Source organism: Anas platyrhynchos, chromosome 11 (assembly GCF_047663525.1).
Source record: "Anas platyrhynchos isolate ZD024472 breed Pekin duck chromosome 11, IASCAAS_PekinDuck_T2T, whole genome shotgun sequence".
Classification (NCBI taxonomy): domain Eukaryota; kingdom Metazoa; phylum Chordata; class Aves; order Anseriformes; family Anatidae; genus Anas; species Anas platyrhynchos.
In genome coordinates this window covers 7,794,796-7,822,768 of record NC_092597.1, presented here as the reverse complement: position 1 = coordinate 7,822,768, position 27,973 = coordinate 7,794,796, and the positions used below count along the sequence as shown (strand labels likewise).

Here is a 27,973-nt window from a genome sequence, read left to right as displayed (position 1 = left end):
AAAAACAAACAAACAAAATACCCCAGGAAGTTAGAAACCAGCCAACATACTTAAAATTCCTGAACAAATTCAAAATATACCTGGTAATAACAGGTATACCTGGAAAATAACAAACAAAACGATAAATACCAACCACCATGACTTGCTCACAGCAACCTATCAGAACAACTTTATTTTTCAGCTATGTTACCAGAGACATGAATAAAATGAAGATCTTAGTTTTCCTGCGGCTTTTGACATTCTGTTCCATTCACACTTACTGTCAGTGAGGACAGAAGGGCAGTAAACACGATGAAGAAATTTCATCTGGATAGAAAGCACAAAAGTGGTGCCAAACTGCTTGTTACCAGAGGATCACTGTTAGCATTTTAATATCAAAACAGAAGTTTTAATAATATAAATTCCCTCATACACTTCAATATTTTAATATATTTGGGTAATGGCTTAGAGATTATATTTATAAACCTGCAGCTAATGCAACGTTGACAGGTACCACAGAGCAGAAATCCGCATCAGTCTGAAATCACCTGAAAGAACGCAGAAATTCTATAAACACAAGTGCAAAGTGCTGCACTTGGCAGGAAACAATCGCCTGCAGAGAAACGGGTACTCTAGTAATCTTGCAGAAAAGAATCCAATAAGTAGAGTGGATCACAAACCCTATATATCAACAACTTTGTGAGGATGAAAAAGGCATACAGCACACTGAGATGAGTAATCAGAAGTGCCGTCACCACGACAACTTGAGGAAGTTGTAAAAAGACTGGACAAGAGCTAGGGAGGTGCAACAGAGAAAAGTCATGTGTTCCAGAGCTCTGTTTTAAAAAGGAAATAATCTGAGCTTTTATTCAGAAACTGAAAGACTGAACAAAAATATGCTAACAGTTCATTTGTGTAAAAGGATGCTGCAGAGACAAAGGGAATGCTGTCCTTTGGATTCACTTTGAATAAGAATGCTAAACTGCAGCAAAACGATTTAGTTCAGACATTTGAAAAAGGATAGTTAAGGGCTACACCAGACAGCCAGAGGAATGAGTGGCATCTGTATTTAAGGCTTCAAGAACAGGTTAGACAAACATTGGTCAAGTCTGTTCTCATAATAGGGTATCATGCCTCAAGGCAGGATGACTGAGGTTACATCTTGAGGTCACTTTTAGCTCTTTAAATCTACAGCTTTGACATCTACAGGACATCAACAAATTTTGAAGTTTAGGTAAGTCAAGCAACCCCTATAAAACACTTGTGTCTTTCCTGAGACAGAGATTAGAACCTAACCGGTGAGTTTTATCTGTATTTGTACAGGAGCTTACCACTGAGGAGCTCACAGTCCTGACTGAGATTTTGATACATTCCTGAATTCAAAACAGTATGTAAATAAATAACTGTAGGACTTTCCTATATATTGTTTAAATGTTATACAAACACCCACAAAATCTGTTCCTATAGCCTAAAGTAAAGTTAAGGAGTTACTTGGTTAACCTCACAGACAATCCTGATGTATTTCATGTCAAGGCAAATACTATCACAGAGGACAGCATAAGCAAGAACACATGCAGATTTCTTACTTGAGATTGTTGTTTTTATAAATCTTTACCACATCGAGCAGCACCACTGCACATTTAAAACACTCATGCAATCATCAGGCCAAGTTGTTTCCATTTAGACTTAACTACGTGCTTGACTTTTACGTATCTGGACATCAGTCTTTTTAAATGGTAACTACATAAGTGTCTCTTACATACCTCACCTGCATTTTGAGAACAAAAAAGAGGATGGCGTTACAGGCCTTTGCTGGATTTGGGACTTACTTTGCACCAAAAAAATAGGTTTAGTTAAGTTTTATTAAATAAAATGAACACTTTTTTGATTTTATCAGGAGGCTGTTTTGAGTGAAGAGACAGAACAAGCAGACCGTTGTGGCAAACCGGTGCCAGATGCATTCGAGCTCACAGATTCTTCCTTAGTTGCAGATTTAATCGCATTCATAAGATCGAATATTGACGCGATTACCGGGAGCGTTTCTGGTGGGACAGCGGGAGGGCCGTACCCCGCTGTGTGGCACCAACACCCCCCCCTCCCGCAGGGGGCCGCCACCTGCCCCCGGCCCGGCCGCCCCGCGCCCCCCGCCGCCCCGGGGCACCTCCCGGCCGCGCCGAGAGCCCAGCCCCGAGCCCCGAGCCCCGGCCCGGCCTTCCTGGGCGGGCCCGAAGCGGCGCCCCCCTCCCCTCCCCTCCCCTCCCCGCCCGCCGCCCACCTCTGGCGGGGAGGTCCCGGGGCCAGGTGAGCCGCACCGCGCCTGCGCCGCGCCGCCAGGTCGGCCGCGGCCTCCATCCGGGTACTCGCGGCCGGCCGGGCGGGGGGGGGGCTCATTGTGCGTGCCGCCGCCGCGCTCCCTCGCCCTAAGATGGCCGCCGCCGCCTCCTCTCCCGCCGCCGCCGCGGGGGCTCCCGCGGCTCCCAGCGCCCCGGCGGCCGCGGCGCCGCCGCCCCCGCCGCCTCCCACCGAGAGCAAGAAGCTGGCGGAGCTGCGCGTCATCGACCTCAAGTCGGAGCTGAAGCGGCGCAACCTGGACGTCACCGGCGTGAAGACGGTGCTCATCTCCCGCCTCAAGCAGGTGAGAGGCCCCGCGGAGGGGCCCGGCCCGTGCTGCCCGCGGCGGGGCCGCTGTGGCGGGGCGCCCTGCTGGCGGCTCGGAGCCTCTCCTGCTGCTGTGCCGCGGCCCCGTGTGTGGCGTGGAGGCCTCCTCGCCTCATGAAGCGTGCTGCTTGTCGCCGGGCTGCCCCTCCGGAGGGTCAGTGCCTCGGCTGGAGCTGTGGCCGTCAGCCCCGGCCCCTCCTCGGCCTCCCCCAGCTTTCAGTGCGAGGTTTAACCTAGGGTGGTTCGTAAAATACCCGATAGTTTCAGAGAATACGTGGTTTGGCTCAGTGATGCTTACTGAAGTCAAATTGTCTAGCTTCCAATCGAACTCAGTTAAAAACTGTCCTTTTTTGTCTCATTCAGGCTATTGAAGAGGAAGGAGGTGATCCAGATAATATTGAAATAACTGTTTCAGCTGACACACCCACCAAGAAACCAACTAAAGGCAAAGGTTAAAATCTGTTGATATAGATTATGTATTTGAAAGAGCTTTTTGTTGCATATATTGCCTTTAAGGAGTGTATGGTCGTAGCCTGTAGCGTGGCTGCAGTTCTGCCCTCACTGCTCGTTACTTCTGTCACGTAACACACCTCATTCTCCTCACCCGCTGCGGGCACTGCTTCTCCTTCCCCCATCTCCGCTCCCCCCATCGCCACCTGTTTCACCTGCTCACTTCCTTCTCCTGCACGCTGCTGTGTCTGTCTCTGTGTCACACATCTACTTATCCTTGCGGGTGTGGGATGTGTGGAGAAATGTGTTGAGGCTTAAAGGGCCTTGCAGAGCAGAGGGATACCGGGTATATATGGAAAATGGGTTGGGTAGGTGATGTGTTATGAGGTAGTGGCTGTACAGCCTTCTGACAGGATCTGATCCTGGAGACTTCTGCTGTGTGTGCTCAGACTGTACAGATGGTCTGTGAGATTTATTTTTTTTGGAATATGCTGTGTGCAGGGGGGTCCTGAGCATGGAGCAGATCCTGAACGTAGGCAAAATGGGTATAGGAACTGCCATGCAGCTCTGATGCTGGACATGGACATCAGTGTAGAGACTGAGTATCTGCGCAGTGGCAGAGGGAAAACTAAGAGGTTGTTTAGCCATGGGAAGGGACCCCGAGTAGTGATGTTTGTGGTAGGGGTCATGGCCTGAAGAGTATTGTGTTGTGCAGATTTATTAACATACTTTTTGCTGAAGTAAGACAAGATTTATAAGTAAGAGTTTCCTGATTATGATCTGAAGGCTTTCTGGGAAATGAAACATCCAGTTAAGAGACTTCAGTTCTTAAGTTGTGAAAAATAACTATTTAGATTTTAAGCTGGTGTATTTGGCAATGGTTGTGTTGGCTGTGTTTCATTATGCATAACTATTTAAAGATTTTTTGGGGTGGAAGGAGAGGGGGGACAATGATGATACCATTTTCTGTTTTTCTGGGGACATCCATAACCTGCAAAATAATACTGGGGAAGGAAACTCCTGTTTTATGCATAGCATTCTTCATTGAACATATATGCTAGGTATGTTCACACGTGCTATAGATACCTGTTGTGGAAATGATCAACCTTATAACAGTGTCATTTGTCTTAGGCTGAGTGTTGTGATGGAAATGATTATTAACGTTTTTGCCTGGTGCTGTGAATGGGGAATTATTAATAAAATGTATCTGTATAGGAAGTTTGAGTAGTAACTCTTCTGTGCTTTTGGCACACTAGAAAAGTGTGAGGAAAATACGCCAGCAATGCAGTTTCATTTTCTGTGGCATTGCTTTATTCCTTATTTTGGGAAAGGTAACTGATGCTTAAGAAAACTACGTGGAAGCTAAACAAGGGAATGCTTCCACAATTTTTAATGTAGAGACCTAAATGGCTGTTTGTTCTGCTGTAATAAATGTTTCCCTTACCTCCTGCTTTTCATCCTCCTATTTTCCAAACTAGATTGATGACATGCACGATGTGTTTGAACTGGCCTCTTCTGTACTCGTGCTATTTTGCTTCTGCAAAGATTGCTTCCCTACTAGTGATGCTGCTGCCTGGGCCGAGGCTTCATTCAGTAGCTGCGTGCTGCCACCTCTTTTATGGAACTAAATTGTAAGGCTCATGTACGAGATGTACAGCCTTGCTACAACTCAGAGCTAAATATGACCTCCATGAAGTTCGTACCGGCTCACTCTGAACTGGAGAATTTCTCAGTACTTTTTAGATTACAAAAGTCTTATGAGCAAACTTTGTGCCAAAACTTTGAGAGGTTTATGCAGCATTAATCTTCCAAGTAAGGAACAAGAACTCATTAATTTGTCTAGGGAAAATCTTTCTGGATCTTACTGGATCACTACTAACTGTTCTTTCTGTTAAGTACCTTTGAGCTGGAAGGAAAGGTGTTCCACAGAAGTTCTTTTCTTTCTTTTCAGCTGTCCCTTGTGGTCTTAACTGCTGATTTTGATGTTATCTTTCCCTCTTCCTATCCTTGTTGTTGAAATATCTTACTGGTTACCAAGAGTTTCCCTCCTTACTGGTTTACCTCTAAACTTGGAAATCTAGCACTTAGAAAAATCTGTTCCCAGCCATGTCACTAGGGAACTTTCGAAGGCATGTAGAAGATGCATGCCTATCAACTGGATTTTCTCTTGAAATTAACTATCTTGATCCTTCCTGTACTTGTACATGGTCTTTGCTATGCGTAGTGTTGTGCCCTTTACTGATTTTGCTCACAGATTGTTCCTAGCCTTTTGCTAATGCTTTACCCCCCTCTCCCAAGAGCTTCAGACTAACTCTAGTGAGTTTTTATTTTAATTATTTTACTGCTGCCTATCAGTAAAATAAATGACACTACGAGTTCTACAGTAGTTTTTCATGCTATCACTGCTGTACAAAGGAAGGTAGGAATACAAGATATTTGTTGGAGTTACAAAGAAAACACAGCCTCAGAAAAGGCCAAGGAGTGGCAGATTTCTGCAGGGGGTAGAATCAATCGTGTCAGGTGGCCATCAGTTTTAGTTCTGAATGTAGCCAGTTCTACTGCATCTTTTAAGATCTGTGGAAACAGGGAGGTGGCTAATTCCATAGCAGTGTCAGAACAACTTAATCCAGAATATTGATGCAGGCTGAGTTGGGAGGAAGGGGAGGGTACTCTGTTTGTTCTCCCTCTCACTCAGCTGAGTGTGTAGTGTAGACTTCTACTAGACTATGACAAGCTTTTGACGGTGGTACTGAACCAGCCTTTTAGGAGACAGGGAAGAAACAGCTATAAAAACTACCATGAACAGAAGAATAAGGTCTTAATTAAACTGACTTGAATATAGACTTTCTTCTACAAACAGTACCTCACCAGTTCTGCAGCATGTGATACTGTATGGAGGGGGGGGGAGGGGGGAATGAGTTTTATTTAAAACAGAGCATTTACAGACCTGCCAACGTGTAGATAAAACACAGGGAGCCGTGTGGATCCACTCATGAGGGAAGTGTGCTGTTAGAAGCTTTTACATCAAGGCTCCTACTTGCAGAAGGAATCTGTAATGCAAGCAAAATCCTTGATCAATTCTAGATTTAAAGTTAGTCAAAATGTAACAATTCTTACCTGAAGCTAATTTAACTATCTGGAGTAAAGAAGAGCTACAGAACAACTAATTAAAAGAGCTATATAGGTGAGATTGGCTGGCTTTGACAATTCAAGTTTGAAAGCCTGAAATTGAATAAATACCGGGTGTTCCATCAAGCCAACTTTAATTGCCTCAGTTGGGCCTCCACTCCCTGGAACTTAGCAGCTGTAAGAAAAATTCATTTTTGTAAAAAACATGGCAGTTTTTTTAAAGTGTTCTTTTCAAGCTTGAATGTTCTGTTGCTTATTCTAGAATTTAGAGCAGGTTACTGCTAGTATTAAATCTTCTTAATGTTTGTGATATGAACATTCCTTTGAAGTATCTGTAATCAAAAATATGGTAGCATTGCATTGATAACATCGTAATGCAGCAATTGAAAACTACTTTTCTGCCAAGTTTTGCGTTGTGTAGGTGAAGAACAGATTTTGGACTAAGCAATTTTAACTTCAGAGTATTAATGTGGGCAAAGATGTTTTCTGATGCTTTTCAGGTTTCTAAGGCCACTTAGTCACCTATTATTCTGCAGCTTTAGTCTCCTCCTGGTTTACATCTATTTCCAATTTGTTTCATCTGAGAGTCAGTATTGTCACTGACACCTGACAGTGTCTAGCTTAGACTATTGCCTGCAAAATTTTGATTTCTTTGTTAAACCTGTTAAGTGACTAAAACAACCAAGTAAAGCTGTTGGCCTTTAAAAGGCAACTGGAGTGAGGAAAATGATCTGTTGTGATGTCATCTGTCCCTCAGAAATATTAAAATTGTTTTATCAAACTGTCCAGTATTCCTTCCCATGTTAAAGGTGTTAATGTCTGTCACTGTACTTTCGTGGTTTGACTTCTGAAACACTGCAGTGTGTGGTGAAGTGTGTCCAGCAGTAGATCAGAATTCTCTGGCCCAGTGAACCAGCATTGGAAAGGACAGGGACTGCAAACTGCATTTTAAGTGTGTGTTACATACGTGATTTAATCTGCTGGGTGCTAGTACCAATGGCTTAATTCTAATCTTGAATAACGTGATTTTTTTCCTAAATAAATATTTTTAGAATACTTTATCCAAATTAGTTGTCCTCCTGAGCTTTGCTGACCTGTTTTTATTATTGTTTTTTTTTATGTATTTATTGAGGCAAGCAAGTAGCTTGTTTGACCTTGCTGGTCGGTTCTGTTGATCTGTTTCACAGTTGCTGAATAAAGTAGTACAGACGGAAAAGTGACCTCTCCAAATGCTCTTGTGGGGGGCTTGCCCTTGCACACAGCACTGCTGCAGTGTCAGCTAATTAAGCCTGTTAGTGTTGCAAGTCATGTCTGTCTTAACAAACCTACTTTGTGAGTCAATTTATTTTTTTTCTAGGCATCCGAGCGGTGGTGCATTCAATCACTCTAAGTATTTCTGCAAACTTTGAAGTATTTCTGTCAATATTAAACCAACGGTTGAGACCCTCCTTTCTCCTAAATATTTTACTCAAGATACAGTACATCATAAAGAAATAATAAATGCAGTTCTGTTCTCCTCTTTTGAGGAAAGACGTACTTAAATTATTTGCAAAGAGAACTTCCCTTTGCAGGTAGAATTCTTGCCTATTATTCAGTAGGTGATATATAGAAAATAATCTTTCTTTGGGGAATGAAATTCTTAAGCTAAAATACCTGATCTCAGTTTTGATCTGATGATTAGAAATTGAAGATATTGTAATTAACACCTGAAAAAAAACAGCACACAGCCTTACTCTTAGAAACGCTTTGCATAGGTGGCTTCAGTGTTAGAAAGCTGTTTCCATCACTTGAGTTGGGATACATCAGCCTTACTGAAGTGAGATATAAATAGTATACAAGTCTTACTTACAGCTTTTTATCTGCTCTCAGAAAACTTGTTAGGAAAAACTAATATTGCTAAATACTTCCTAAGTAACTTCATTAAGGTGCAAGTGAGTGATATCTCTAATGAGCTGCACTAGGAAGCATTATGAATGTTTAATCATATGATAAAAAATTATGGCAAATGTTATGAGCAACTTGGTGATTATCTAGAGAATATCTGGTTTTGCAAAGTGCATCCTTTCTTAAAAAATAAATGAGTAACAGCGGTGTTGTGCAGAAGCTATAAAAAAATTAACTGTTCTTGGTACCCTATGATACCATTTAAGAATACAGTAATGCAACAGGGTGACTTCTGGTAATGTTATAGCAAGTGGTCCTATTCCAGTTGCAGCAGCTGTGGGCCTCTAACGTTATAAAGAGTTAGAGGCAACCCATTGTAAGAACACAACCCATTGTAAGGGTTGTCTTTCCCCATCTTCCTCTTTACTTCCTGTCCCATGTTTTTAATGATTCTTTAGCATCAGGTATGAGAGAACCTTGTTGCGGGTTCACCAGGAATACCGGAGGAGATGCAGTCACTAATCCTTCCAAAACTTGGTGATGAGTGTCGCTCTACTTCTGCATGAGATGCAGGTTTCTAGTTTGAATTGTCTGGAATAAGCTGTTAGATAATTCTGGATACTGCTGGGGAGTCTCAACTCCCTGGGTAGAGGACAGTGAATGGATATGATGAACTTAAGCTACTGCAAGACTTGTCAATGAGAAAGTAAAGTGTTGGTTTAATATTACGCAGGTTTAAAAATGTTTCAGATCTTCTACTTACCTCTAAGGAGTTTACCCATTCTCTGTGTAAATGCTCTTGCAATTTCATGGTGCGTAGCAATTGCTGTAGCCAGAGAAGTGACTGAGCGCAGCTTATGAGAGTACCAACACATCAAGGTAAATTAGTGTTTGTGGTGTTAGCTCAGGCACCCAGCTTTGTGGGGAGTACTGTTTGCAACACTGACACTTCCAATAGCCGCTGCATGGATAACCTGTACACGTGAGAAATCTTGTTGTGTTAGCAGCTTGTGTGACTTGAGACCCACTGCACCTGTTGCCTGCAGAAGACCCAGCTATTCTGACCGTAGTTGTTTACATACCTTGTAATCCAAGTTACCTTCCTCGAAGTGAGTCTGTTCTCGAGTATGTTCACAAATACTATCAGTTTCTGGAAAATGTTTGTTGTAATCTCACAGTAGTTATGTGAAAATGAGAGTCCATTGTGAATGAGTATCGGTGTAGAGAAGTCTTGAACTTCCATTGAGGCAGGGGTGGTTTGGTGTTTTGTTTTGTTGTTTTTTTTTTTTGTTTTGTTTTGTTTTTTGGTTTAGCAAGTTACTGTCACTAACAAACCTATACTAGCATCTGAAAACTATTTGTATCAGACCTTTGAAGTACTGTGGTGCTAACCAGGTCAAAGTAACCTGAAACACAGAACTAGCAGGGAAAGTAAGCTTCCTACCACTTTCTGGCTAGAGGCTGCAAAGCAAAGGTCATTATTCAGGTTTCCGTATGTCTTTTAATGCCTCTGATACTCAGGGCAAACCGGGCTTTTATTGCAAAGGCAGACCAATTAAAATACATATGCCTGTCTCGTTTACTCTAGCAGAAGGTAAAAGGTACAGAGGGCTTCTTTATGCAGAGGTGTAACTTCCCTTTGATGGGGACATGTCACTGAAATGCAGGTCTCTAGCTGTCATTGCAGAGGGATAGACTTACTTGAGGCAGCTGTGTCAATTGTTTTTTCTATTCCCTCTGAAGTTCATCTGCCAAATTTCCCCCGACAAAACAAGTGAATTGAAGTAGTTTTCAAAATAGCACATGCTAGCTAGCTGCTAAATGTCCAGTATCTGCTGTGTGTATTTTCCTATCTGTGTATGCCTTTCTGGATATGAGATGTGGGAAGAACTTGGACTTTGAAGTTTAATAAACCGAGGAACTGAAATGAGAGGGTTGAAACAGAAAATCCATGCTGTTTCACTGCTTTCTTACATTAAGATACCTGTGGTTATGGATTCTGTGGCAGAATGCTGAAATATTAATACAAAGTTTGGGTTAGTCTGTCTTTCAAACATCGGGTGTGAAGCATATCAAAAACTGTCCTTTCTGGTATAAGTCCACAACTCTTTTTGAGGGAAGCCAAGCTTCCCAAAGTATACATCTGCTGCTGGTTTTTTACTCCAAAATCTCACAAACCTATTGCATTCCACATATAAAATGGGAATGTGTTGTTGATTCTCCCATGCATTTAGATCTGAACTTTTTCATGTTTTGCAGTCAAAGACTTCTGCAGTGTATCTTTTCCTGGAGACTAGTGCATTTCTGACCTTGTAATGCAAAATGGTGTATACAGGAGTGCTGTCAGTGTTGCCTTTCAGTGGAAAAAAGGAAAAACAATTGGAGTCTAAGTAGAAAGAAAACATCTTTTTTCATCCTGTAGTATTGCAGTTTCTAACTTTGAAATGTAATTTGAGCTGTGTGCGAAAGACTAAGAAAAATTAATTGTTGACAAAAAAAAAAGACTATTCCAAGTCACAGAAATGTGCATACTACATCAGACTTCGGCTTGGGTTTTCCTTTTCTATTCCTTCAGAGTATAAAACTGATAATTTAGCATTTGTTTGAAGATGAAGTGATGAGCAGAGAGATGAGGTCAAAAACTAACGCGTTAAGTGCTGATCCTGATTGCCATCTCATTTATGTCTTGAATTGATACTGAGTTTCAACAGAAGATAGTAAAGCTCCTTCCCAGCTGAACTGCTTTTTCACCTTGAGCTACTGAAAATTGTCACGTAGGCTGATCTTTGATAAAATGAAACAGAATGCTCTAAAAAGAGCTTGTTTGGACATATTATATCTAGTCCTCTGGCCTCCTTTTTGCAGAGGGTTAAGGAAATACAATGGGTTCCAAAGGGAACTCTGTATAGTTGTCATCTCCACTTAGCCATATTAATTAGGAAAAAAGCATGTGTGTACTGGAAGAACAGAATTCTTTGATGGAACATGCCCTCTGTACACTAAAGAATATGTAGAAAAGCCAGTGCTTGACCTGACTCAGTTCTGCTGCTAGTTCCCTCTAGTGATGAAAAGCACTGAAAATGGAGGCTTGTAGAAGCTGTGGACTTCACATGCTTGTAGATACTCAAAAACATAGCTAGATAAAACCCTGAGCAATCTGATCATAATTTGGAAGTTTGCATTCTTTGGAGCCAGAGGTTCAGCAGACCTTCTGAGGTCCCTTCTAACCTAAATTGTTTTGTGCTGCTAATTATCCTATAAAGAGTGGCCTTTCCAAAATGTTAGTTATAAAGTATAGTTTAGTTCCAGTAATTCTAGAAATACACACTAACGTTCTCTCAATTTCATCATCTCTGAAAGTAGAAGAGTTGATATCAAAATCACTAACTAGGATGTGACTGCTTGTTTATGAAACAGCATTGATTGTTCATATTAGCTCGTGTGACTTTTTTCTCCCCGCCTCAAAAACACTAGACTTTGGGAGGGTTATATAATAGTGACCAGTTCAGATATTCTAGAGGATGTAGAGAATAATAAACTGTAGCCCAGCACATAATCAGTATTGGAAGAAAGCCTGCTCTGCTTAGCAGCCTTCATCGTTAGCATATCCTGTCATTTCAGGTAAAAAGCAGGAAGCTGATGAATCAACTGGTGATGCTTCAGTTGAAGAGGATTCCTTTGTCAAGGTAATAAAAATATGTATTTAAAAAAAAAAAAAATATTCCAGTTGCTATTTAAGTTCAGTGTTTTGCTTTATTTCAAAAACAAACAAACTAAAAACTCTGTTTTCTCTGGGCTAATTTACATGGAAATCTGAATCATTGTTTTTTTACTGTGTTAAGAGCTGTCATGCTGCATTGTGTGAAGGTGTGGGATTTTTTTGAAGTATACTTAATTCTTATTATGGCTGCGATACAGTATTTTGCAAAAACAGCAATTTTGGCAGTGATTTTTTTTCAGAATATAGCTGATAATCATGCCAAACATTTGTTGTTCACATCAAAAGGAAAGTGAATTGGAGACTCAAGATGCAAGTGATCAAGATGGAAATGATGAATTAAAGGACTTTAAAGAATCTGTTGAAGATGAGAACTTGAATTCTAAAGAACTCCCATCAGCAGAAAAGAAAAGATACCACAACTTGGAGCCAGCAGAGACAACAGAAGATGTAGAAAAGGATTCTGAAAGTCAGGTACTCTTGTATTTTAATGTGCTTCTTTATCAGCAAAATGCATATTTTCTTATCTGTGCTAATGGGAAGTTAAGAACTAGTTTTTCTGCTTTGTCTTGCTTGCTTATCTCCAAAAGATGAGCTACTTTTTTTTTTCTGTTTTTCTTGGCCTGTATCCGAATAGTCCTGACATAAATGTGGTATTAGTTGATAAAACTGTACCACAGTCCACGACTGGGTTCCCAAGAGGTTCTTTTCCCTTTTTACTAGTAATGACGTACATAATCTGAACACTGAACTCTAAGATGCAAGTTAGGAAAAGCACTCATTGATGTTCACTTTGAGTGTAAAATGTTTTCTGAATTAATTGAATTTCTTGACTCTGAATGGATTTAAAGTATGTTACAAATAGCTTGCTTAGCAAGTCCTTTTTATGTTTTCATAGGAAAATGAAGGTCAAGACATAGAAGATTACACTTTCGCAAGTGTCCATGTAAGTTCCAAATCATTTGTATAAACTGATTTTCATATCAGTTAATTTGGAAAAGATCATTTTACACTTGCTTTCTGTTCCAGTTTGCATCTTAGAGGGTCAGATGCTGTTTACCTTTATTGTATTACATTATAGAACACTTTTTTTTAATTAAATAAGAAAAAAGTGTATGAATGCAAACTCCTGTCTATAATTTGGGAATGTTTGGTGCATAGACTTAGCAAGGTATTTTTTTTAAACTCTTAACATTTGTCATGGCCCTTTGAAGTATTTTTAACAAAGTATACAACAGAGTATATACAGCCTTCTAGATATACATGTACTTCTACTACTTCTGTTTTAACTTTCTAACTTTGCCTTTGGAGAATATTTTTGTTAAACTAACATCCGTAACATCTTTAAGATCAGAAATTCATTCTGAGTTGCATAGAACTGACATCTGAAAAGGGATAGATTAGAGGTGTTAATGATAAATAAATACATGTTAAAATTGCTCTTTCATTTAGAAACAGTTAATGAAGGAAGTCTATCTAGTTTCAGACTTTTCTGAAACCAGGTAGTTTCTTTTTTCAAAGCTGATGATGGATTGCTTGCATTTTGTTGTAAGTAGTACTCAGTGTAACATCTGTTCGGGAGGTTTTAGCAGGATAAGGGACAGTTTGGAAACATCTTGTTAAGGGAAGGTGGTGTCCAGAGGGAGAAAACAGCTACATATTGCAAGTAGTATAGATAAATACCAGTGAAGTTTATACTAAACTTTCAGTGATTTGAAAAGGTTGGTTTAATTATCTTTTCTTTGGAAATGTTTTTATGATTCGTTAATTTACCTTTGTATGATAGAAGTTCTATGGAAAATATGAACTGTTCTACTTTAAGTTCTAAAATAGAGGACATTTAGTCTTGACTTCCTTTTCTTGCAGGATGGTGAAGATGAAGAAAATGAGAAAGGTATGTTTGAAGTTTAATAGAGTTTAAGAGGTCTTTAGCCTGATAGACCAAGCAATTTTCTCTTGTAACTTTCAGTCTCTTTGCTAATTGTAGTCTTCTCTCAAGTACTAAGTATCAGTTGTCTCCTTATTAAGTTCAGCACCTGGAATTATTGCAGTCATTGGGTTTATTTCGCTCTTAAGAGTTACTTTACTTTTAAGAGCCGATTACAGTACTTATCAGTTACTGTGGTGGATGTATAAAATAGTTGTAATACTATGAATCTTAACTGAATCAAAAAAACATAGTATTCAAGGACTCTGATTTTAATATACGGTAAGTCTTGATGCAAATGCTTCCAACTTGCACTGCAGTAACTGATGTTTACTTGAGTGGAAATGATACGCTCTTACGCTGAACTTGAGCACCCAACATATGTATGGACCGTCATATGCTTGAGTTAACTGTCACTTGGAAATACCGGTTGTATATAGAATGGTAAAACAAGTATTTGGAAATCTGTGGAGTGGCTACTTTTTTTTAAGCTGTGCTCATTAGTGAAACTATAGAAGGAATATGACGCACTTGGGCAAACAGACTTTCTGGACAGAAGTCTTAAGGATTCTACATATTGTGGACTAGAAAGGACATGGAACACCATCACTTTACGCAAGATGGAATAAACACTGAAGTTACAGAATAAAACTACAGACTCCTTGTTTACGAGGGACCTACAACTGAAGTATCTCTTCAGTGCAAACCCAAGAATTGTTGGAGATGCCAGTGTGGGACTGAGATGGAAAATCCGTCCAGTGGATGAAGACTGAGAACCATTCGTCTACGAACTCTGGATTAAAGGACGATCCTCCGTTTTCTGCAGCAACCTCGTACGGCTAACTTGACTGCCAAACCACTCTTGGAAAGGAAAAGCCTAAGAAAACCAGTATGGAAGACTGACTGAAATTCTCCAAGACTGTAACTCTTTTGGATTTGGGAAGTCTGGAAGTCGTACAACCAGGAAGATTCAAAGATGGATTAATCCAAACTGTGAGCATCCAAAGCAACTATTTTCTTACGACATGCTAAATCCTAAACTGGAAAATGGATACTTCTTATGAAGAACGGGTATCTCCAGGATGGAACCATATTCTGACTCCTAATGTTTTGGTATTTGTCTCTAGAAAATGTGTTTTGCCATGAAGAATAAGTGATCCTGGGTAAAGGATTTATATTTGTGTTAATACACCTTGTGTTTTTTCCTAACCTTCCATCAGTGCTAATAACTGGCTTTGTATTTTCTAGGTCCTATTCTAGCTTATGAATATGAAATTGTTTAAACTTCTTGTTTTGCCATATTTATTCCTGTTAAATCCTCTTAGATAAAGCAGGTTCTGGTGATGGTACACAAGAAGTATCTAAACCTCTTCCTTCAGAAGAAAGCCTAGCTGAGGCTGATCACACGGCTCACGAAGAGATGGAAGCTAACACCTCTGTGAAAGAAGCTGAGGATGATAACATATCGGTTACAATCCAGGCTGAAGATGCCATCACTCTGGATTTTGATGGTGATGACCTCCTAGAAACAGGTAAAAATGTGAAAATTACAGATTCTGAAGCAAGTAAGCCAAAGGACGGGCAGGATACCATTTCACAGAGCCTGGAGAAGGAAAGCAAGGACTATGAGACGACTGAGAACCATAAAGATGGTAAGAAGGAAGACTGCGTGAAGGGTGATCCTGTCAAGAAGGAAGCCAGAGAAAGTTCAAAGAAAGCAGAATCTGGAGACAAAGAAAAGGATACTTTGAAGAAAGGTCCCTCGTCTACTGGGGCCTCTGGTCAAGCAAAGAGGTTTGTTTTTCTATGTCAGTTCTTTACGATACTGAGTACCAGCATTCAATAAGATCACTCTACATTAAGGGGGTAGCAGCAAGAATCTTATAATTAGTATCCTATGCTCCTGCCTATAGATTTTTTTGACCGCCATAAGTTACTTTTTAAAATTCAAGATCTTCGTATAGACACTATGTCCTACTGTGATTGCATTGTCGAATTGTCAGCATTTATTTATTTTTTTCAAATTGACGAGTTTTTTAAATGTCCTTGTGATGATGGTAATGAACAGCTATCAGTTCTAAGAACACAAAATGAAGTCAAGTCCCCGTCCTGAAATCTGGAGAAGATTGCCATATATCCACTGAATAGAGTTGTCAGAAAATCTAGATCTTCAGGCATCCTGGGGAAAATCAGTGCAAGAATCCATAAGGGAATCCTTTGTTCAAATATACAGCCTAGCCCTTTTTATTTTTATTTTTTGAAATGTTAACTTGTCTATTAGTATTAGTAGAATTTGTAAGTATTGCATTTTATACTGTGTTTTCAATTTTCTTCTGATTTTTAATTTGCTTCTCTAGCTCCACTAAGGAATCTAAAGAAAGCAAGACAACATCAAAGGATGATAAAGGTAACTATTGCAAGCTAGGGTAGTATTGCCTTGGAGTAAATGCCTTCCTCTTTGAGAACTTTCTTGCCATGCACTAAAATGGCTTATTTAATTGAACTCATTTATCTGTAGTAAATTATGCTGGAGGTGCAGTAGTCATTAGCTCTGTGTGTGTTTGTGTGTATTTCCCCTTACATTGGACTCCTTATAAAATATTTATTCTAAGGACTCTATGGAAAATATATTCTTCTATTTCAAAACATTACTGTAAGCAAATTCTACTTAACATCTCCCAGGTGTTTGTTTTGTGAGAATTTGGTATAATTTTCAAATATGCCTACTCAACACAAATGGTTGTATATATATACACAGAAAAAATGCAAAAAACACTTAAACATAACACCAACAAAATTGCTTACATAGACTAATTCTAGCTCACTTCTAAATAAAATGAACTGTCAACTACAATATAACAGCTAGCATGCTAGCTAACAAAACAGCACTTGTGGCTATTTAGTATGTTGAAGTTGGAAGCTATTTGTATGCATTGGAGTTTCCTTCTGTTACCATAAAACTTGGTATTACGATCTAAAAATATAGAGTGGAGCTCCAGTGTGTGTTAATGTCAACAGGTATACTGATGCCTCAGAGCTGAACAAATGTGTTCTTTGTGTCTCCTTATTCTGCCTATTAGCTCTCTGCCAAAAATCTTCGTCACAATCTCTAGCATTTCACAATGGATGAATAGAACTCTACCTGATAAATGAATTTTTGAGGGGAAATTTTGTGTGACAGACATAACTGTCTTCTGTAGATGCCTGTCTGTTCATTGATAGTTATATACTTGAAGTTAAATAAAGATACAGCAAATCTGTTTCCATGTTATCGGTGGCAAATACATTAACTATAGTAGTAATTATCATAAGGCTCTCTTAAAATACATATGCAAAGCCAGTATAGTGGCTATTTAAGGATATTCTAAGCATATTGCAGTTTATCAAGATAATTAGGATTATCAAAATAACTATTGGGATAATCCTAGATGAAGATAATAATGGGTTTGTTGCCTTTTGCTTTAATTAACTGATGCATTGAAGGAGAACCACCTGCTAACAAGATGGCAGTTTTTAAAAAGTAACTTAATTATTTTCAAAAATAACATACTACCAGATTTTTCCAACTGCTTAACTGGAGCTCCAGTTCTGGTCTTTCCTGTATAACAAGCTATAATTTAACTTAATCAGAAGCAGTTCAAATATTTAACAGCAAACAACAAGGAACTGAGCAAAATAATACAATAGATATTGAGAACACCTATACATGACTTTCTTGAGTTCTTAGTTCCGTGTTGCTACAGATATGGCTAATATGTGTAAGTGGTGTTGTTTTTGGTGTCGTTTGGTGTTTTGTACTTTTGGCTTGTATGGTTGTTTTTTAAATATTAATGTAAAGATTTAATGTTTTTCCTGCTTCTCAGTGTTTTCCTAGTATATGTGAAATCACATTTGGTGGGCTACATCCAGCAGTACTTCTAAAAAGCTGCTCTGGATGGAGGGCAGATGCTTCCTGAAGTTGTGGAAATTGGGCGCATTCTGGTGCTAGAAAAAATAAGCTATAATGAGGATTAACTGTCTCCTCTGTTTACCTTTCAGTTGTCTCTTTAACGTTACTAGTGTAAAGACATACTGATGAAGAATTAATGTTGGGCGCTAAAAAAATCTTTTCCTTTTTAGATAGAAGTTACTTAATAAGAATCAAAAAGTTGAAGCTAAATTTACATATCTAAATGTGGTGTAAAGCATGTTTTAAGCAGAGAATTGTATGATTTTCTAGCTTTGTCTTCTGGGTATGAGTTAGCCAAGCTGTCGGTCTCAATACATGGGTGAATGAATTAAATCTTATGGCATATATTTTTTTTACATAGAAGTCTTTTCAAGAAAGGTAACCGGATAAACAGTTACTTAAAGGTAACAGGCTAAGTTTCTCTTTTCAGCAACAGTTTAGTTCAATATTGATAATACCTTTTGTGTCCTTAATTTTTTGGCTGTTTTGCAAAACTTGTTTCAGGAAGTGCAAGCAGTGTTAGTGGTAGCAGTGGAAGTTCAACTAGAAACCTGTGGGTTAGCGGACTCTCTTCCAACACAAAAGCTGCTGACTTGAAAAATCTCTTTGGCAAATATGGAAAGGTATTCCATGTGGTGTGATATTGTGTGTTGTGTGTGTCTCCTCCCCCACCCCCTCCTCTATTCAGATACAGAAACTAAATATTTATTCATTTAAACACAAGTGAGTTGAAATGTCTAACCAGTGTAATCAAAAAAACAAAAAAAAGACAATACCTTCAGCACCTAAAATAAGAGTTTGTGCTTACAGGAAGAACCATAAGTTAACTTTGAAAATTGTCTTCATTTTGAGGTAAGACAGAAAACAAATGTCACTAATATGACTGGTCAGGACTTAGTGTAAGATAATGTGCCAGTAGCTAAATTGCAAAATAAGCAGTCTTTATAGCATCTGCTGCACTGGGAAACCTTTTTTTTTTTTAAAAAAAAAAAAAAAAAAAGCATTCTGAGGGCTTCTGAATGATAGAAAAAAAAAGTTAAAAATATAGTAGCTTTTAATGTCTGTTCTTTCAAAGAGTCTTAATATTTTTATGAGCTTTCTTACATGTTGCTTAAACCAACTTACTTTTCCTGGATTTTGGTTTGGTTTAACGTGGGAATTGCATAGAACACTAAAAAAAAAATCCATATAAGCTCAGCATTCTTCTGAGAACAGTTGTTTTCTCCTTGCTCAAAGGAGTTAATGTCAACTGTGTGAATTCATAGCATCTGTGTGAACTTGTGCAGTTATGTTGTTTTATCTTTGGGACTAGTTCGGAACTTCACACTGTGGCTAATAAGTATGTGTACTGATTATTGGAAATCTGATTTATCCTAATAAATTAAGGAGGTGGTTTTATTTAGCACCTTCAAAGGTATTGAAACCTGAGAGTATATTTTGTTCAAACTTCTAATTCTTCGTCTGCTTTTGCTGTAGAGATGCTTGGCAGCACCTGTATTTACTTACATTTCTTATTTAAATAAATTGGTAAATATTTAATGTCTAAACGACTATACCATTGCAGGCTTCTAGAAAGATTAAATTGTTGCATTAGAGCAAGACTAGATCAAAAAGATTAGCTCCAGAAGGTAAAGAAATTCTAACAGGGAGCAGCAACACAAAGCTTAATGCTTTGTCAAGATGCAGGTGTCAAAGAGCTGGTTGCTGAAACTGCTTAATTGACACATCTGCTAGTTGCCTCTGAAGAATTTTCTGCTTTATTAAATTACCGCATAATAATGCTTATACCTTCCTGTGATTAATTGGCAGCTGCTGACTTTTTTGAGTCACACATCAGTGGTGTTTTTGTGAATAACTTTTGATGGTAATTATCAAAAGAAGAGTTTGGGTAATGTGCGTGAGGCTCTTATTGGTCAAAACATGATGTTAGCATTAATTTGCCATGATTTGAAAATTTTCAAAAAGCTGAACTATGCTTTTAAAAATTTGTAGAATCACTCCTAGCAGAGTGTCGGTTTTTATTTTATATAAAAGCTAGGGTAAAAAATATTATTGGTCTATCATCTCTTCCTTATGTCTAAAAACCTAAATTTCACCTCTTTACGCAGGTACTTGGTGCAAAGGTGGTCACAAATGCACGAAGCCCAGGGGCAAAATGTTATGGCATAGTAACCATGTCTTCAAGTACAGAAGTAGCTAGATGTATTGCACACCTTCATCGAACAGAGCTGCATGGACAACAAATTTCTGTTGAGAAAGTATGTTTACTAAGATGCAAACTTCCTAGAATAGACCATCTTATGCAAGAATCCGTACTAACTTTTTTGCTTTTGGACAAAATATAGGTGAAAGGTGATCCCTCCAAAAAGGAGCTGAAGAAGGAAAGTGATGAGAAATCTAGTTCAGGTAGAAGCACGGGAGATAAGAAAACGACATCAAGTGATAAAGCCAGCAAGTAAGAACTTCTTATGTGTCTTTTGAAGTTGTAAAAATCCTTTAAGTTGAATCTTCCTCATTGTGCTTCTGTATCTCTCCTAACAAGAACTCCATCAACCAAAAAAGAAGAAAAGAAATCTGAGAAATCTGAAAAAAAAGAAAGTAAAGAAGCCAAGAAAACAGAAGGTAAAGATGAGAAGAATGATAATGGAGCAAGTGGCCCTAATCAAGAATCCACTAAAAAAACTGAAGAAAAGAAAAGAATAAGTATGCAATATAGCCATGTTTCTTCCTATTGAATCTGTGTGTCTGACTTATTCTGTGGGCATGTTCCTGCTCTTAATGTGGAAGCAAAGCAATTAAACGCCTGCTTTTTTAGACTCTAGTAACATCTACTATATCTGATGTGAAAGCTTCCATATTTTATATTACTACTTAAGTACAGACGTGCTGGTATGCTTCTACCAGTAACAGTTTGGTTTAGAGATTTATAAATTTTGCCCAAGAAAATCTGTAGTAGGCAAATGGAGATGTTTGTTTTAAACCCCTCCTCCTTTTTTTCTTCCCCCTTCACTAGGTGGTAAAAGCCCAGGTCAAGTTGTAGTTCTAGACCAAACAAAAGGAGACCAAGGCCACACTAGGACAGTTAGACGGGGAAGATTTGAAAAAGTAAGTATCTATAGATTTGATAGAATCCTTATTTGAATTGATGCTACTATACTGTTGATGTCTTTACTGTGATGGGTCAATAAACTATCGCAAACTGCTAAGCAGAGATAGAAGCTCTCTATGCTTTGGGATAGATAAGTAGTTAATGATATTTGAACATAGCATCCAGAAATCTCCCTAAGGAATGAGACTTCTGAAATAACCATTGTAATCTCTATCTATAGCCACAGATATTGAGGAACAAAGAGCGTATTATTCAAGATAAAGTGAAATTCAGGGAATACAGGGGTAGAAAGGATATCTTGCCTTTTGAAAAGATGAAGGAACAGAGATTGCGAGAACACATGGTTCGATTGGAAAGAATACGACGAGCTGTTGAACTCCGAAGGTAGTAATTCAACTTTTTGCTAAAGGCTTTTTTACACATTAATTGATCAGATACTATTTTTAGAAATTTAATTAGAATGTGTTCTGTCAAGCCTTTTACTCAGATGTTAAAGTCTGGGACTCTACCTAACAATATCTTCATACAAATTAACTGACTCCAAAATTTGCTTAATCTTTTAATAGTCACATGTGTGTACACGCATAGCTTAGTGTTTGTTAGAGGGGGTGTTACTGCATGCTAGTTTGCTTTTTGAAAATATGAGAAGTTGAATAGGAGATGTGGCCAAAAATAATGATTTTTAGAGAACTATTGTACGCCTAAATGACAAATCAAGCACAATACCATCTTGTTTCTACGTAAAAGGACTAAACAGTTGGTCTCTTCTATTTGTCTCACTTTATTTGGCCAAAATCTTGCAAAGGATAAAGTGACTTGTTGTTGACTGGATTTCCCTAAACAAAGGAATTCCCAGCAGGCATAAATTTTATAGGAGAAAATGCCTTTCCTGCTTCTTGTAAGCTGTTTTACAGGAAGTGGGAAGAAGAAAGCGAAATCAAGTTGTTCACATGTATACCTAACCTGTGTAAGTCAGAATTATGAATGAATATTGACAATGTTATTTTGTCTTTATTTTTGTACAGAAAGCAGTAAGTAAACTTTTGTTAGCTTGAAGCAGGCAAGAGCTAAAACAAAGTATTTTAAAGATCCAGATCATATTCTTTACTACGCTGTTGTTATCTGGTGGATAATAAACATAGTATAATAATAATAACAACAGATAATAAACACAGCAGTATGAATCCAGCACAAAAAATAAAATCAGAATGATGATTCTTGACATAAACTTTTCTAGTATCAGTTGTCTGCTTAAATGGCTCTGCAGAATATGCTAAGGACAGTTTGGCTACTTGGGGCTAGAAGGAGTGTAGACTTCTTAATACCAGGGCTTCTCTTAATAGTCTCCTCTCAAATAGTTTGTCTATGTCTGCCCGAGGTGATGTTAGTTTTGGATGAGAATTATTTCCAGATGAGTTTCTGCTACCTCCTTTGCTTTTTCTTTTTCAGGAGAAGAGAAATTGCGGAGAGGGAGCGTCGTGAGAGAGAACGTATACGAATAATGCATGAACGAGAAGAATGCTTGCAGAGGGAAAGAGAACGATTAGAAATTGAAAGGCAAAAACTAGAGAGGGAAAGGATGGAACGTGAGCGTTTGGAAAGAGAGCGTGTTCGTATTGAACAGGTACTGCATTCCAGTCAAAAAATACAAATATGCCTGTCATAATGGACTAACCCAGTTTGCACTTGCTATGAATTTCTCTCTTCACCCTTCCACCCAGGCCTTAAAAGAACCAATGTAAAAACAAATAATTCACAATGTAAAACAACAAAAGTAGTCTTTTATCTTGTTTAGCTTGTAAATTGATGGCAAGTTCTTGCTACTGATTATAGTAGCTGTATATGTCTGTCACAAACACTGATACTGAAATTCACGAGATCATTGCTAGTCTTAGTAACTTTACTGTTTTTTTTCTAGAGAACAGTGGCAGAGCGAACTTAATGAAATGCATTTCTGGGCAGTGAGCACATTAGCAACATAAGGAAGCACCTGGAGATATTTATACTTAATAGCCAATAGCTTTTCCAGATATAAAGAGGAAGAACACTTCCTCTTAAAGAAGTTTTAATGTGGAATGCTCTCCAAGGATGATATATATATCAGACAGTCTCTAGCAGAAAACTATCAAGTATTAGGTCTGTATGCTTGCTATCAGTTTTACAGGTTTCTCTAGTAAGAGGTTGTTTGTGTTTTTTCACCCTTTTATGGTAGGAACGTCGGAAAGAAGCAGAGCGTATTGCTCGTGAAAGGGAAGAACTTCGTCGACAACAGCAACAACTTCGTTATGAACAGGAAAAGAGGAATTCTTTGAAACGTCCACGTGATGTAGATCACAGGTAATCTAATTCTCAAACCATTGTTTTAGAGCCCTTAGTAAAAACAAACAGCTACAGCCTTCATGGCAGACCTGAAAAGGTGTTTGTGCCTGAAATGAATCTTCCTAGAAGAACTGAATTTCTAGTATGATTTTTACATTAGGCTATGCCAAGTATGAAACAGAGGGTTTTGAAATACAAGAAGCAGCCTGTGAATAAATTCTTGTACCAAAAGAGCATAATGTAATTGTGTGCACTTGCTGAGAAAAGCTGTTCATTTCTCTTTAAATGGTTGAAATGTCTAGCTTCCACTTCATAAAGAATTCACATCTCTGGTAAATTAATGGTTCAGAGAGTCAATGTGATGGCTTTTAATTTTTACTGAAGCTGATGACATCTGTCAGTTGATGTTTGAGTCACATGGCTGAGGCCTTAGCCATAAAATTTACATAACAGAGGTACAGTGGAATGTAAGTGTAAGTTCTCATGGTAGAGACAATAGCAGAACACTAATATTTTCTCATTAGGGGAGTAAAGACAGCTTCATTTGTATACATTTCAGTATCTTGCATTCTTGTCATAAAGACTGTACCTGAGTGTTTCTAATTAACAAGGTTGTGACACTTCCCATACTGTTCTTTCTTGAGAATACCATTCTGAACTTTTTGCTTCTCTAGAAGGCTGCTTTGAAGGCAAAATCTTGCATGGATTCAGTTTGCATGGATGGGGCATAAAATGTTTTGTTTCCTCAAGACAGTATACTGTGGCATAGATTTTTATTACTGTTTATTGATACCAGCTCTTTTAATTTGCAGACCAGAGTGGGGGGAGGTGGTTCCTAAATGATTTTGTTCACTGTTTAAAGTGACTGACTGTTAGAGGCTTTTCATGGGTTAAATACTTGTCTTTAGAGCAGACAAGTAACTGGTAACTTGAATGGTTTTCTGTTAGGCCATGATTTGGATATATGTAACTGATAAGGATTCATTTGCTTCTCTTAAAGGAGAGATGATCCTTACTGGAATGAAAATAAGAAGATGGCTCTTGATACAGATGCACGTTTTAGTCATGGTTCAGACTACAGTCGCCAGCAGAACAGGTTTAATGATTTTGATCACAGAGAACGGGGACGATATCCAGAAGGTTCTTCTGTTCCATCATCTTCTTTTGATAGGTAAGTTTAAGTAATAGGGCAGGTATTTACCTGCCAACATCTCTTTGGAGTTCACCTCTAACTACTTCAAAATTTGAAGTCATGCTAAAAGCTTTATGCAATAAATACATAGAATTGCAATAGAATTGCAGTAGTGTCCTGAAAATATCTTGGGACTTGCCCTGTATAGCATAAAATATCTGCTTTTCTCTGGCGACATCAAATTAGCTGACTGATGGGCTTTTTTTCATGACACTTCAAAAGAAATTCCACAATTACTCCTCCTTCAGCATCTAGTTTTAAGTGGGTTCCAATAGATTAGATCTGTTGTGCTTGGTAAATTCATCATAATAAATAAGGCTAAAAACAACTGACCTAATGAGAAGACGACTTGCATGAGTCACACTGGTTAGAGTCTGTGCAACTCTGCAGTAGATGCTGACTTCAGAAACAACTTAATGTTTCCATTAAATGTTTCCATTAAATATTTCCAATAACCAGTTAATATAAGGCCACATAACTGTGACTTCTGTACTTCAACTGTTATGCTGCAGTGAACGTGAAACATATTTGCTAGCTGACTTAAGAAACAGAAATCTAGCATTCCCTATGCTTCACACTAGGAAGGTAAACGGGAGGTCCTGCATTTGTTGAAATATTACTCTTGCCGAAACTATGAGCAGATAAATCCATTTAAAAATGGTTAGGCTCAAGCTCAAAATGACAACTGTAAAAATAAATATAATTTGGTGTGGGAAGGGCCTTGAGATATATACCACAGATTCACATTCAAAAATACTGTCAATACTTATGAATATTTTCTAACCTTTGTACTTAGATGTATGGAGAAATGCAAGTAATGGGAAACAATCAAATTACTTTTTCCTACTTTAACAACTTAGGCGAGAACGTTTTGTAAATCAAGGTGAAGCAAAAAAGACTCGCCCAACAGCCCGAAGAGAAGAGCCAGGGTTTGAGAGATATCCTAAGAACTTCAGTGACTCTAGAAGAAATGAACCACCACAACCAAGAAGTGAACTTCGAGATACAGACAGACGGGAAGTGCGAGGAGACAGAGATGAAAGAAGAACGGTGATAATTCATGACAGACCTGAAATACCACACGGTCGACATCCAAGAGAGACTGGTTCAAATCCACCTAGGCAAACAAATTGGAAGAGTGAGGGAAGCATAAGCACAGATAAACGGGATGGCAGGTAAGCTTGCTGGCTAACCAAGAAATTAGTGATAGTACTGATTCTTGTAGAATCTATCCATAGTAATAATTCCTCAGGAACTGGTGTGTAAAGAGAACAGATCCCACCCTAAAGAGTGGCAAAGTCACCTTCCAGAAAGATTAGGAAAAACCTGTGTGTCAGCTGTCAAGTATGCTAAACCTCGTGTATAAACTTGCTGACTCCCAGGAATTTATACCTAATTATGCATGACAACATATAGTAAGGAGGCTATCTATGTAAGACTGCTGATGTGAACTAATAGAAGCAAGCTTTAATTATTTAAAGAGCTATATCGATTTAAAAGAATGTTTCTAAGAAGCTAACTGCATATTGCTAGGAAACTAAAAACCACAAGTCTATATGTAATTCTATATGTAATATGATTTGGTACCAATTCTACTATACTGAAACCAGAATTTTGATGAAAGCAACTTTTACAGAGGTGAGAGGCCAGACCGATCAGGAAGAGAAGTGTCTGGACATGTGAGAGGTGCACCTCCTGGTAGCCGTAGCAGTGCTTCTGGGTATGGAGGCAGGGAAGGAGAACGAGGCGTGATGGGAGAAAGAGGAGGTGGAGGACAAGTAAGTCACGTTTTTCTGTTTGTGGTTGGAGAATACAAAATAATACTGGAAAAATAAGCAGACCATATTCTATGATTCTACATAGCATCACATAAATCATAACAAGTGTTCTGACTAATTTCAAGTTATTTTATTTTAAAGGGTGCGTGTGTTTTGCTTTCTTTAATAAGCCAATAAATCTGCAGAAAACACAGTACTTATGTCAAGCATCTTCGTACTTCTAGTGCAGTTGGTCACTAAGCTATAGCATGCTACTCACTGAAAAAACATTCTGCATCACTTGTTTTTAAAGCCTGCAGACTAAATGCTCCATGCTCCTGAAGCATTTAATTCTTTTCCTCTTTCTGTGTGTTTATATATATAAAATATAATATATATATATGGAACGTGCTTGTCAGTGATTGAGAGATAAGCGCAGAACTAGCAGTAATGTATGAGCTTGTAGAACTTCACTCCCTGGATACCCATACACTCATTACTGCAAAATAGTTCCATTTTATCTAGAGTTATTTTAACAAGACTTTTCTAAGATTGCGTAGCTGCTTACAGACTAAAGTCTTTAAAAACTACTTGATTTTTGAATAGGGTTAATGAAGACCTTTTATAGAAAAGCTCACTTTGTGTTTGATAATGAAAAAGGCCTTATTTATTCATTATATAATAATAATTATATATTCATATATAATTATATATTATATACATTATATAATTATTCATTTTCTTGCTAGCACTATAATGAGGACAGACATGTTGTTGAACGCCATAGTCGTGAAACTGGACCAAGGAAAGAATGGCATGGACCTAGTTCTCAAGGAAGTGGGTATCATGACACAAGGAGAATGGGAGATGGCCGTGGAGGAGGTGGCATGATGTCTCCACACACAAGGTACAGAAAAAATTCCTTCCTCTCACTCCCCTCCAGTCCCTCAAAGCTCTTGTTATGTTTAGGAAGTATAATAGTCTCAGTACAATCAGCATTACTTTCAGTGGATAGCTTGCTGCTGTACATTATACCATATAATCAGTCTTTCCATGCCAGCCTCTGGTTCCACAGTTCCTGTATTGCTAGTGGTAGTGCTGTTAAAGCCTTTCCTTGGGTGGCTTCAAGTCTCAAAAGAGACTTGAGTTTAACAGTTAGGTAATATGATAAATGTTTTACCTGTATGCCCAGAGTATAGATACTTTTGATAACTCTTTTTTTTAAAACCTTTTGTTTCCAGTAACTCTTCACCAATTAATAGAGTTGTACAGATCACAGGGAATTCCATGCAGAGGGGAAGTGGCTCAGGATTTAAGCCGTTTAAAGGTGGACCTCCACGAAGATTCTAAGATCTACAGCTGCTTGGTTTCAAGATAACTTATTGAAATCTCTTGTAAACTTTCTTTGATTAAAAACAGGAAATCTTGTCTGGAAGTCCTGGTTAAATTTTTTTAATTTAACATGATTACTTTCCTCTCAATTTTGGAGGCATTTTAATAGTTACGTTGTAATTTTGGATAGTTTTTGTGTATCTTTGATAAGCATTTTCCTTGAGGCACTAGAGCTGTATAAAAACAAATTGGAACCAAAATATTTGTTAATCCTGTACAAAAACAATAGTTTGCAGCTGTGTGCTAGTAGTTTTGATTTACCAACATTAGCTCTGTGGTGTCATGCTTTAAAGTTAGCTACTTATCACACCATCATACACAATTATAACCTCCATTTTGAAGGTTATCCAGGCTATTCTCTCTGCTTTCTAATTTGTAGAGAAATAAGATCGTTCTTTCATTACCGGGTATTATGTAACCTATTTTTGCAGAAGGTACTGTTACATTGAGTGCATTTATGTGTATTCTTGCAAATGTATTCTTTTGAAATAAACCTTCATATTCTGTATA

General features: G+C 38.3%; 2 protein-coding genes across 14 annotated transcripts in view; one reads left to right on the top strand and one right to left on the bottom strand.

Moving 5' to 3' along the window:
• The window catches only part of RNF111 (ring finger protein 111), a 51,924-nt gene extending 49,539 nt beyond the window's left edge, over positions 1 to 2,385 (bottom strand). For 4 of the 7 annotated variants that reach the window (XM_027467105.3, XM_038184944.2, XM_038184943.2 and 1 more), the window contains exon 1: positions 2,255 to 2,384. In XM_027467105.3, coding sequence (XP_027322906.3) covers positions 2,255 to 2,370 — 116 coding nt within the window. In that variant the 5' untranslated portion in view covers positions 2,371 to 2,384. Of the gene's footprint in view, positions 1 to 2,254 lie in introns of all 7 variants that reach the window. The other 3 variants (XM_038184946.2, XM_038184947.2, XM_027467106.3) reach the window with 2 other exon arrangements.
• On the top strand, positions 2,290 to 27,973 carry SLTM (SAFB like transcription modulator). 7 transcript variants are annotated; one of them, XM_027467112.3, is made up of 21 exons: positions 2,290 to 2,614; positions 3,001 to 3,088; positions 11,722 to 11,786; positions 12,107 to 12,292; positions 12,717 to 12,764; positions 13,685 to 13,712; positions 15,071 to 15,539; positions 16,103 to 16,152; positions 18,199 to 18,317; positions 19,803 to 19,952; positions 20,040 to 20,149; positions 20,237 to 20,316; positions 20,708 to 20,799; positions 21,024 to 21,187; positions 22,253 to 22,427; positions 23,016 to 23,140; positions 24,123 to 24,293; positions 25,175 to 25,489; positions 25,939 to 26,092; positions 26,821 to 26,978; positions 27,313 to 27,973. In XM_027467112.3, exons 1-21 carry the CDS (start codon positions 2,405 to 2,407, stop codon positions 27,419 to 27,421), a joined length of 3,066 nt encoding a protein of 1,021 aa, XP_027322913.1. In that variant the 5' UTR covers positions 2,290 to 2,404; the 3' UTR covers positions 27,422 to 27,973. The 7 variants fall into 7 exon arrangements, with proteins under 7 accessions (XP_027322913.1, XP_027322912.1, XP_027322909.1 ...); XM_027467111.3 differs by having other exon boundaries at positions 2,293 to 2,614; positions 15,125 to 15,539; positions 20,237 to 20,397; XM_027467108.3 differs by having other exon boundaries at positions 2,293 to 2,614; positions 20,237 to 20,397.

What these genes read in the sequence shown, in the direction of transcription:
- SLTM (XM_027467108.3), top strand. Translation starts at nt 2,405, where the DNA reads ATGGCCGCCGCCGCCTCCTCTCCCGCCGCCGCCGCGGGGGCTCCCGCG. An exon ending in TCTTTGGCAAATATGGAAAG is followed by an intron (nt 18,318 to 19,802) that starts GTATTCCATGTG and finishes CTCTTTACGCAG; the next exon opens with GTACTTGGTGCAAAGGTGGT. An exon ending in CGAGCTGTTGAACTCCGAAG is followed by an intron (nt 21,188 to 22,252) that starts GTAGTAATTCAA and finishes TTTCTTTTTCAG; the next exon opens with GAGAAGAGAAATTGCGGAGA.